The sequence below is a fragment of the Heptranchias perlo genome, chromosome 6 (assembly GCF_035084215.1).
Source record: "Heptranchias perlo isolate sHepPer1 chromosome 6, sHepPer1.hap1, whole genome shotgun sequence".
Lineage (NCBI taxonomy): Eukaryota > Metazoa > Chordata > Chondrichthyes > Hexanchiformes > Hexanchidae > Heptranchias > Heptranchias perlo.
This window is the reverse complement of record NC_090330.1, coordinates 36,038,981-36,050,219: the sequence shown is the minus strand read 5'-3', so window position 1 is coordinate 36,050,219 and position 11,239 is coordinate 36,038,981. Positions and strand designations below refer to the sequence as shown.

General features: G+C 38.9%; 1 protein-coding gene across 1 annotated transcript in view; it reads right to left on the bottom strand.

The window, feature by feature from the left end:
- Positions 1 to 489: 489 nt before the first annotated feature.
- Positions 490 to 11,239, bottom strand: part of LOC137322900 (radixin) — a 79,849-nt gene continuing 69,099 nt past the window's right edge. Inside the window, exons 11-14 of the mRNA XM_067986112.1 lie at positions 9,640 to 9,800; positions 7,990 to 8,082; positions 7,441 to 7,683; positions 490 to 2,755 (exon numbers count right to left, since the gene is read on the bottom strand). Coding sequence (XP_067842213.1) covers positions 2,591 to 2,755; positions 7,441 to 7,683; positions 7,990 to 8,082; positions 9,640 to 9,800 — 662 coding nt within the window. The 3' untranslated portion in view covers positions 490 to 2,590. The remainder of the gene's footprint in view (positions 2,756 to 7,440; positions 7,684 to 7,989; positions 8,083 to 9,639; positions 9,801 to 11,239) is intronic.

Here is an 11,239-nt window from a genome sequence, read left to right as displayed (position 1 = left end):
TTCCCAGATTTTTTTTTCTGGGCAGGTTGTGGGGGGTGGCGGTAGTAAAGAATATTTGACCAAGTCAACCAGCATTTTCTAACACACCTAAAGTCAGTTACTGACTACCATCGGTTGATCAGTTTTCAACCTGGTTGAAGAATAGCACATCATATTGTGAGGGGGAAAAAAATCCAAGTGAGAAAAAAAAATTAGTATGATTTCACAAAATCTAAAATTGGCATACTGTACAATATCTAGATGTGTAGTCCTCATGAAACAGTACTCTTTCCACCTAACCTAATAAAATATTGAAAGAATTGTGCATTTTAGAATATTCCAAGACACCAGAGTTGAGATCTTAGTAGATCACTGAAGCATTGCTCAGTCGACGTCACTTCAGATTACTGACTTACAACATCCCTCAAGCCCATTATTACTCCACACCTGCACACTGAAGGAACCCTTGTCAAAGAGAAACCATAATTATAGGAATGAAAGAGTCAGACCTGTTTTTACATTTTTTTTTATTGTTAACCAATGAATGTTGTTCAAAATAGTTATGCTCAATTGTACAACACGGTACATGGTGCCGGGGAAAAGCATTTGTAAAGGTAATTTCAGAAGAAACAAACCAATGCATTTTATATCATTAGGTGTTCTATACTGCTAGTGGTTGCATTTTTAGCCATACAACTTTTAAAGTCAATATACATTGGAAATCTTTTCTTGTATGATCAGAAAATAGTTGCACAATTGTATAAATGGAACATTCTCGTCATCTAGCCCATACAGCTATATTAAACTGCAAACACAATAACTGGTTGTATTATCCAACACTGATACCAATACACTGATACATCAATGTTAGTGCACACATTTCAGGAACAAAAAAAAAAAATCTATTGGAAGCACAGTATTTCAACTTGCTTTAGCAAACTGCTTGAACATTATACAAATACTAATGTTCATGCTTCAGTGCATGTTTATGATGTATCAAAACAGTATGCTATTACGCTGCAAGTAGAAATACCCCACAAAGCATTTTGAAGCATGTGCACAACATTCACAAACCAGTCTTCAAGAATTGCCAGCTGTCCCTCAGCATATAATGAAAACAAAAATCTCACCTGCAATTACAAAAAACTAGATGTTTATTCATGATGTAAATCAAAACTTTACCTGCAATAATAGCCACAAAAAGAGCGCAATAGAATTGCCCATCATTATCTTTAGCCTACTGGGCACATTAAATGCTCAACTATAAATGGCAATTTCAATAAACCATCATTACAGATAATAAATGCTGATTTGAGAGTGCATAATACCAATGGGAAGTTAGCTGAACCAACTACAGAAGAAGCAAGGGCACTGAATCTAAAATTAACAGTTTATACAGTATATCTTCAATGACTGTTTATTTAGCTCCGGAAATGTGGCTAGTTAACAGACAGCCAATTGTCACAACATGCACTGTCCTTCCTACTATCGTAACTTGCCACTCACCACTTGGATTTAATAATGCAAGTTACTTCAGTACCTCATCCTCTTATCTCAAGAAGCATCATTCACCTGAAACGTGCGCACACACTCACATTCACTCATTCTCCCACAACTAGAAGAAAAACCACCACCTGGGTACCAGCAACAAAAATATTAAGTGTAATACAAAAACCTCTATGTGCCTACATCATTTTACATATACAACATTGAGTGGTCTGATCAATACAAGTATTGCAACCTTACTAACCATTCAGAATTTTAGGAAAAAAGGGTGCTCAAGAAGCAAAGCTGCAAGATTAAAATCACAAGTGATATCTTGCACAAAGTTCACACTTTGAGAGAGGGTGTTTGACTGGCCATTCATCATGTGTATAATATTGAGGTAGTATACTGTCCCCTCCTTGGGACTGATGTTTTCATATGCTCCCCTGCCAGAAAGGCCTAACATTCAAAATAGTTTGCTAATATACGCTACATTTCAATTTGCTCTGTGCAGACACAGAAAACCTAATGCCAATGCATTGCTCACTGTGGCTTCAGCAGATAGCAGTCCAGCTAGAAACTAGGACCTGCTATCTGCTGAACAAGTCTTTGTGAACAGGTAGACAAAGAAAACCATCTATGATGACAGGACATGAAACACCAACTTTCCTACAAAGATGTTCAATCTGACATGATATTTTATTCAGATGTTACATCTCAGTTACTGAAATTTAGACCTGAATTTTGCTGACTCCTCAATTTAAGGCAGTTTGCTTAAGTCCTCACAAAGTATCAACAGTTCTATATTAACTTTATACACCTCTAACAGCAAGCTATAGAGACCAAGCCAAACTTCATACATGCATTTTACCAAAATGAAATATGCCTATTTAACAAAAATCAGTATATTTCCTGAATACTTCCAGCTAAGTTCTACTAATTGTACTGTAAAATGCTTAAAGGGTATTACCAACTGCCTTAAAAATTTACATCCAACTCACACAGGTCTAACTGGTACAATATTTTGGCAAGGTGAAGCACAACGGTTATTAGCTGTACAGGGCTGTTTGTTCCTCTGCTAGTGGTTCAGCTGTTTTAAAGAACATAATATAAAGTAACTGCACTCTCACATAGCTTCAAACTCATCAATACGCTGTTTTGTGTTGCCTTGCCGTATCTGTCGAAGGGTCTTGTATTTGTCGCGGCCTGCCTTAACATTCTCAGCATGGATGACATCATTTACTGTTTTCTTTGTCTCATCGCGGGCATGGGCCAATTCAGAACTTAGTGCCTGTTAAACAAACATAGTTTAAGTCGTCTTTCAAAGAAAAAAAAAATCACAGCTCGCATCTAATGTTTTTAATTTAGCTAGAAAACTGGATGATCTAGAAGCTTCAAGGATGTACAGAATATAGATGTCCGTTTTGGATTCTTAACAGCCGAAGGTTCATTCATCTGGAGTGTGCTGAACAGAATTTCAGCTAGTTAAGTGAAAGGCCATAATATCTGCTGAATCTATCTTCAGTTACCTTTACATTTCAAATGCATATCGTGTGGGGGGCTTGTCACAATTACTGAGAATATCTCTCTATTAGCTGGCTTACATGTCTCCACAAATTAAATATATAAATAAAATATGCACAATACACAGGAAGCAGAATAATTTGGGGTTATACCTTTCTGATTATAGGAAAAAAAGTTTATTAAGTAAACACCCTAAAATGGCTAGGCATGTCACTTTGAAGCTTTCAGATTAGCTAAAGTGACACGAGGTTTTTCCACATACTGCTTGGAACTGGATATATACTTGAAAAAAGAACAATTTGCAAGGTTATGGGGAAACAGCAGGGGAGTGGGACTAATTGGATAGTTCCTTTAAAGAGCTGGCACAGGCATGATGGGCCGAATGGCCTCCTTCTGAACAATATGATTCTATGCTTTTGCGGCACAGAACAAGTGAGTTTTAAGCAGGAAATGCCAGTATTGAGAATCAGAATTACTTTGAGTATTTTCCTTTTTTTAGAGCTGAAAAGCTAAGCATGCCAACACAGTTCAGATAGGGCTGCACATATTTCAGGTCTGAAAATAGACCTAGCCAAGAATTTAGCAGAAGATAGGACTTTGTCCTTTAAATTGCAAACAAACACACTCTGGGAGGAAAGAAAAACACAACAATGAATAATCAAGCTTTAATATGAATGGTGTGGTCTGTCAGACCAGTTTATGAAGTCGAAACCAATACTGAACATGGTCAACAATAAATTTGTTTAGCACTTAATAATGCAAAAAAAATTTTGCCCAGAGCAGCAAGAGGGAGGTGGCCGAAGACAATTGAAAAGAGTGTTCCAAAGTGAGACGCAAGAATCGCTGAAGGCTCTGGCACCAATGGCAGAGGGAAAATGCCAGAGTTGGATCAGTGCATGGTGTGATCAAGGATGTATGGATGCAGAAGGTGGCAGAAGCAGGAAAGTGTAAGGAGGTAAAGGAATTTGTAGATGAGAAGTTGATGTACTGAGATATGGGGAGCCAATGGCACTTGGCAAGGTTAGAGCAGATAGCTGAGCAGGGACTTTGTGGGATAGAATGATGGCAGAGTATTTCAGGATGAGTTAATGTGGGGTGGAGCTCAGGAGGTTGAGATGGCCACTAGAAATCAAGTCTGGAGGTATCAAAGGCACAAATGAGATTTTGAGCAGCAGATTATAAGGATATTGTTTATAAGGCATGGCACAGGACATTGAGTCTCCTGAACAAGGCTTGTACAAGAAATATTTATAAAAATATAAATTCCCAAATCAGTAGGTAGGCTGGGAATTAGGTTATGTAGTGATTAAAACTTTGAGAATTAAGGAATACAATCCTGAAGGTAGATAACCTAACTAGGGGCAGAAGAAAACACTCATTATTCCACAGAAATAAATGTCAGGTGTGGTTATTACAGCAGTAGTAGGGAAAATGCTAGAATCTATTATAAAAGGATGATAACAGGACACTTAGAAAATAATAGGATTTGGCAGAGTCAATATGGATTTATGAAAGGGCAATCATGTTTGACAAACCTATTGGAATTCTTTGAGGATGTAACTAGTAGAATAGATAAGGGGGAACCAGTGGATGTGGTGTATTTGGATTTTCAGAAGGCTTTCAATAAGGTCCCACACAGGAGGTTGGTGAACTAAGTTAGAGCACTTGGAATTGGGGGTAATATACTGGCATGGATTGAGAATTGGTTAACACAGAAAACAAAGTTGGAATAAACTGGTCTTTTTCAAGTTGGCAGACTGACTAGTGGGGTACTGCAGGGGTCAGTGCTTGGGCCCCAGCTATTCACAATCTATATCAACGATTTGGATGAGGGGACCAAATGTAATATTTCCAAGTTTGCTGATGACAAAACTAGGAGGGAATGTGAGTTATAAGGAGGATGCAAAGTGGCTTCAAGGGGATATAGACAGGCTAAGTGAATGGGCAAGAACATAGATGGAATATAATGTGGAAAAATGTGAAGTTGTACACTTTGGTAGGAAAAACAGCAGAGTATTTTTTAAAATGTAAGAGATTGGGAAATGTGATGTTCAAAGGGACCTGGGTGTCCTTGTACATGAGTCACTGAAAGCTAACATGCAGGTGCAGCAAGCAATTAGGAAGACAAATCATATGTTGACCTTTATTACAAAAGGATTTGAGTACAGGGGTAAAGATGTCTTACTGCAATTATATAGGGCCTTGGTGAGACTGCACCTGGGAGTACTGTGTACAATTTTGTTCTCCTTACCCAAGGAAGGATATACTTGCCAGAGGGAGTGCAACAAAGGCTCACCAGACTGATTCCTGGGCTGGCAGGATTGTCATATAAGGAGAGATTGAGTAGACTAGGCCTGTATCCTCTAGAGTTAAGAAGAATGAGAGGTGATCTCATTGAAACATACAAAATTCTTACAGGGCTCGACAGGGTAGATGCAGGGAGGATGTTTCCCCTGGCTGGGGAGTCTCAGAATAAGGGGTAGGCCATTTAGGACTGAGATGGAGAAATTTCTTCACTCAGAGGGTGGTGAATCTTTGGAATTCGCTACCCCAGAGGGCTGTGGAGGCTCAGTGAGTGAGTATATTCAAAACAGAGGATAGATTTCTAGATATTAAAGGCAACAAGAGATATGGGTATAGTGCAAGAAAATGGCATTGCAGTAGACGATCAGCCATGATCTTGTTGAATGGTGGAGCAGGCTCGAGGGGCCAGATGGCCTACTCCTGCTCCTATTTCTTAAGTTTGTTACCTTAATAAGAACATATAATAAACCAGAAGGAAAAAGGAACTTGAAATGCACAGGATATTTGAACACAGGATTGTCTTATGGTGTTTAGCAAGCAGGTCCACACAAACTGGATGTTGCTTTGGTGTTGAATATTTCTAAAAGAGGTGTTTCTTGCTCTTCTTGCATCTCATTCAGATTACAATTGGAGAAACTCTCAATCTCAATGTGAGGTTATAGGACTACAAAGAAAACAAGATTGCATGGCACCAATGAGATGAACCAGAGCTCAGGTTATGTCTTTGACTGTAGTCATGAAATGATTTGTTAGCTAAGTTAATTTTAGTTTGACAATTTTGAGAAATAAAATGCTCCAGTGCTGCAGATGTAATGAATCAAGCCTAAGAGGATGCTGAATGGAAAAAAAAACAAAAAACTTATGGGGGCTGATAATACAGTCTGGGCACAGCAGCACCACTACTTTTTCAGAGCAGTGCGTGCCTGCAATGCTTCCTGCTGACCATTGGACCATAATGCAAAGTCAGCTAATATAAGTATATATTTGCCACTCCTGGTAGCACAGCACATGACCCAATGGGTGTGCCATGGGGGCAACTGGTAAAGGACTGCTGGATGTCCTTAAAAAGGGAACTGCTTCAAAACTGCAAAAAGTTGATGAAGGCAAAGAGGCAGATGGGGTCCAGCTTTAAAAAGGTGTCTAAACTGAATTGTTGCAAAGCATCCAAACAGAGAAATATATTAACATGAAAACAGGCAAACACCAAAAGAAACAAATAGTTCCAAAGAAACTACTGGCAACAAATCCCTCCCATGAAACCTAAGGAACCAACACAAAGGAAGGGGCTTTCCCTGTAAAGCCTGTTTCATACAAACACTGAACCTCTAGAACACTGTTCAGGTGCCCCAAGCTCTTTATGGAGCTAATATGAATAAAATTTAGGGCCAGAACATGCCTAGTACACATGCTTTCAGTGCCACAGGTGCTTACTGACTGCTTTAACAGATGCCATATTATGGGTGCCAAAATGCAGTGCCACTGCACAGACCAAGGATCACTGTTACAAAATCAATCTATTCAACAAAAATATAAATTTTGAATTAGGAGAGAAAAGCAAGTTTAATTTTGTAAACAAAGTAGAAGCAGGGATGGATGATCAGGTGACTCAAAGTTCAAAGGAAAATCTGTGGTTCTCCCTCTTGGATGATGGGCATAGCGATGAGATGATGGACGCAGTAACAGGAAGAGATGAGTCATTCTGGTTTAATTTAAACTATATAGTATTCTAATATTGCTCAGACAGAATTCAAAGCAACTCAACTGGGAGGGCAGGTGGAATATACATTTATCAAAAGTAAGCAAAAATGAGGCAAGAAGTGAAAAACTTTATAAAAGTTCACATTGTTGATGCAAATCTCAGGAGGGAAAAAAAAAGTTTGATTTTGTGTTAAAAAGCAGAAATTATTAAGAAGATGGAAACACATTTAAAAAAGGTAAACCCAATATAGAAACACACACTAATGATGAATTCAATTATTGAATTCAACACTAGTGTCTTGGTTTAATGCTCCCTTAACCTCATGTTATAATGGGCATTGTTGTGAACTTCTGAGACATCTTTGAAATTTGCCTTTCCCATTATAAAGGATTGCACATTTGAAATAATTTACAGCCTACTCAAAGACGCCTGACAACTGGTCTGCTCACCTGAAGTTGTTTCTTTACACGCTCATTCTTCTGCATTTCAGTAATGCGTTCCTCCTCACTGCGGTGGTTTGCTACTCCTTCTGATAAGAGTTCAGCACTGGCTTCAGCATTGTTCTCATCTTGCTCATCATCATGCTCATTCTCAGCTTGCGGAATAACTAGTGGAGGTGGTGGAGGAGGAGCTGTCATCACAGTCTTCAACTCCTCCTTGGTTTTTTCTAAATCTTCCTGAGCTGTGACAGCCTAAAGTTGGGAGGGGAAAAAAAAATTCCCTATTTATACTGGCAGAAGTTCTTCACTCACTTCCCAAATGTTATCTTCTAAATTAGCAATATAATAATTACGATGGCAAGACCTATCTGCTAATTATCCAAGAGTTTTTTTCTATTACTTGGTGCAAAATTCCCAGAGTGAGAAAACTGGCTTAATTCATTTGGAAGCAGCATTACTTCAGTTCATCAGTATCTGCCCTTGCCCCCATAAACAATGTTTTCTTAACTGTATTTGAGAATACTTGGATTAAATAGTTAACACAGCTGATTGAATTACTTTCTGTTGCCATTCGGTGGCCTCCACTTCCTTCTTCTTCTTGGCATCCTCCAGAAGTGCAATTTTGGCAGTAAATTCAGCAAGTTCAGCCGCCTTAAAAAGGAAGAAACTTCTTTAATCATAGTTAAAATTTAACTGAAAATTATACAATACCACAACTATGGGGGTGACTTTAAACCCCAAGAACAGTTGGGTTGGGGGTGGGTAGGAGTTGAAAATAGTTGTTTTTTGGGTCGAGACTGCAAAATCTTTGGACTTTGCATTCCCAGTGGGAAGCCTGTACTTTTCCGCGCAGACATTAAACCCAGAAATGAAGCCGGGTTGCGGTTGTGACCCAAAAATAACTTTTCAACTCCCACCTGCCCCCAACCCACCTGCTCTTGGGGTTTAAAATCACCCCCCTATATGTTTCTTTCAGTGCTCAAAATTAACTTCTAGGTATGCAGAAAAGAAAAAAATCAAACACCTGTAACCCCTTCCCTCATTGAGCATTTGGAAATGTATGGTTAATCAAGAACAGCCAGCACTAATTTGTTAAAGGCATGTCGTACTTGACTAATTAAAGTTTTTTTTAAAAACTGGCCAATTGGATAAAGGGAATGGAGAGTAGGATATGTCGATTTTCAGTAGGATTTTCGGAAGGTGTTTGATGAGAGCTTCATTAGAAAAATGGTGCAAGAAGAATATGGTATGAGGAAATGTAACAGCACAAACAGAAAAGTTGGTTGTCCGATATATCTGTTTCCTAGATACATATAGGCGATTTAAAAGTTGTTAGAGTTTCTCGAATGATTCCTTCTAAGAGCCCCAAGACAGAGTAGGGATCATTACAGACTCCCAACATGGCTTCTGGAAAAAAAGGTTAGGTCGCACCAACCTGGTAGTAGAGAAATTGGATAAGATAAAAATAGATAAAGAGGAGGTACTTAAACGGTTGGCAGCGTTCGAAGTAGAAAAGTTACATGGTCTGGATGGGATGCATCCTAGGTGGCTGAGGGAAGGAAGGGTGGAAATTGCAGAGGCTCTGGCCACAATCTTCCAATCCTCCTTTGATATGGGACAGTGCCAGAGGACTGCAAATGTTAAACCCGGTTCAAAAAAGGGGAGAGGGATAAACCCGGCATTTACAGGCCAGTCAGCCTAACATCGAATATTACTCTGCACAACTTTTCATGCCCCAAAATATTTAATGATCATTATTTGGATTCTTCTGATCTAGTAAGGATTTTACTTTAAAACACAAAGATTGACATCCAACAGCAACAACCTCTTGAAGGCAAAACTTTCTTATGTCTAAATACATAAAGTCTAAAGTCTAGTTATTATCAATATTACAAAACAATTTGGGGAGGAGAAATAATTGGAGGAAAGGGAAAGAATAGAATATAGTTAGTACCTGCAAATGGCACTTAAGTTTCATGTATTGTGCTCTGTCCCAATCCCATTTAGGAAAGTTTCTAAAAAAAATTAGGAAGACTCCTATTCAATGGGATATGGATTTTACAATTAATTTTCCTTCCTCTGTATTGACATGCCAATTCAGATTTCCAGACTCAGCAGAGAGCACCCAGAACTTGCTAATACAAATTCTTGAGAAGCAACTTTCCAGTTAGTTGATTTATAATTGACAAAGACAAATAAGATTCATACCAGATGCTCTTGATTCTTCATCTGATCTTCAGCCTGTTTGGCCAAGGCAGCTTTTGCTTCTTCTGCATTGCGACGCTCTTTCTCTAGTCTCTCAGCCTCTTCTTTTGCTCTTTTCCTTTCCTGTTCAAGTTCTAAAGCTCTACGGGTTTGATCTTCTAGCTCTATTTGAAGTATTTTTATAAATCAAAATTACTGTTCCATTTATGAATAGAAATGTGTGTACACTTGTCCAAAAAAGATTTTGTTAATGGTTTAACAATTTATTTATATATTGAAAGACAAATGAAGCTGTGCCTATTGCACATTAAATTACACCGTAGATAGGTGGTTGCCAACCTGGACCAGGAAGATGCAAGAGTGACCAACACAGAAGATATAGGACAGAACAATATTGCCATTACCAGTCTAAATGGATAATTGGTTAGATGATGTGACACAGGTAGTTTTTCTTTTAATTCTGGTTTTGGCACTGGTCACCCTCTATTACCTTGCCCAGCAAGTGTCAAATAATTCAACCAGGGGAACGAACAAACGAACACACACTTCCAGCAGAAATCATGGCTACGATTGGATAACTTGGCATAGACTGTGATTTATAGGATCTTCCCAGTCTTCATGGCTCATCTAGTCATCACAAACTTGCCGAGCGATCCAAGGAGTCAGACATAGCAGTTTGAACGCAGTGCAAACTAGAATAGTACAAATGAGTTTATGCCCGTTTCTATCTGGCATGAATAGAGTGTTATACACAGCATATAACATGTTCCCATTAAACCATTTTTACTGCATATCTAGAGTCAGTCACAACACTAAGTAAATCCCAATACAAAGATAACATTGACAAGAGTTGTTACAAACTCAAATCTGCTGTTAACATATTTGGAGATAGGCATCATATTGGTTTCCTTGTTCGAAAGAAACTACATTCCAATTTTGGCCATCTAAATACATCCAACTATGCCCAGGACAGTATTGGACACTGCAATTGCACACCCTACCTGAAAGAATGGTAGGAAGGATAGTGCAGTCTTTATCCAGAAGAAAAATGTTCATATAAGGTAGTGTTCTTGACTCTTTCTACAAATATAATTATGTATTCTTCAAACACTACTTAGAACATAAGAAATAGGAGGAGTAGGCCATATGGCTCCTCGAGCCTACACCGCCATTCAATCAGATCATGGCTGATCTTCAACCTCAACTCCATTTTCCTGTCCAATCCCCATATCCCTTGATTCCCCTAGAGTCCAAAAATCTATCCATCTCCGCCTTGAATATATTCAATGATTCAGCATCCACAGCCCTTTGGGGTGGAGAATTGCAAAGATTCACAACCCTCAGTGAAGCAATTCCTCCTCATCTCTGGTCTTAAATGGCCGACCCCTTATCTGGAGACTATGCCCTCTAGTTCTAGACACTCTAGCCAGGAGGTACAACCTCTCAGCCTCTACCCTGTCAAGCCCCCTCAGAATTTTATGTTTCAATGAGATCACCTCCCATTCGTCTAAGCTCCAGAGAGCTTATTGGCCCATTCTACACAACCTCTCATCATAGGGCAACCCTCTCATCCCAGGAATTCATCAAGTGAATCTCCATTGCA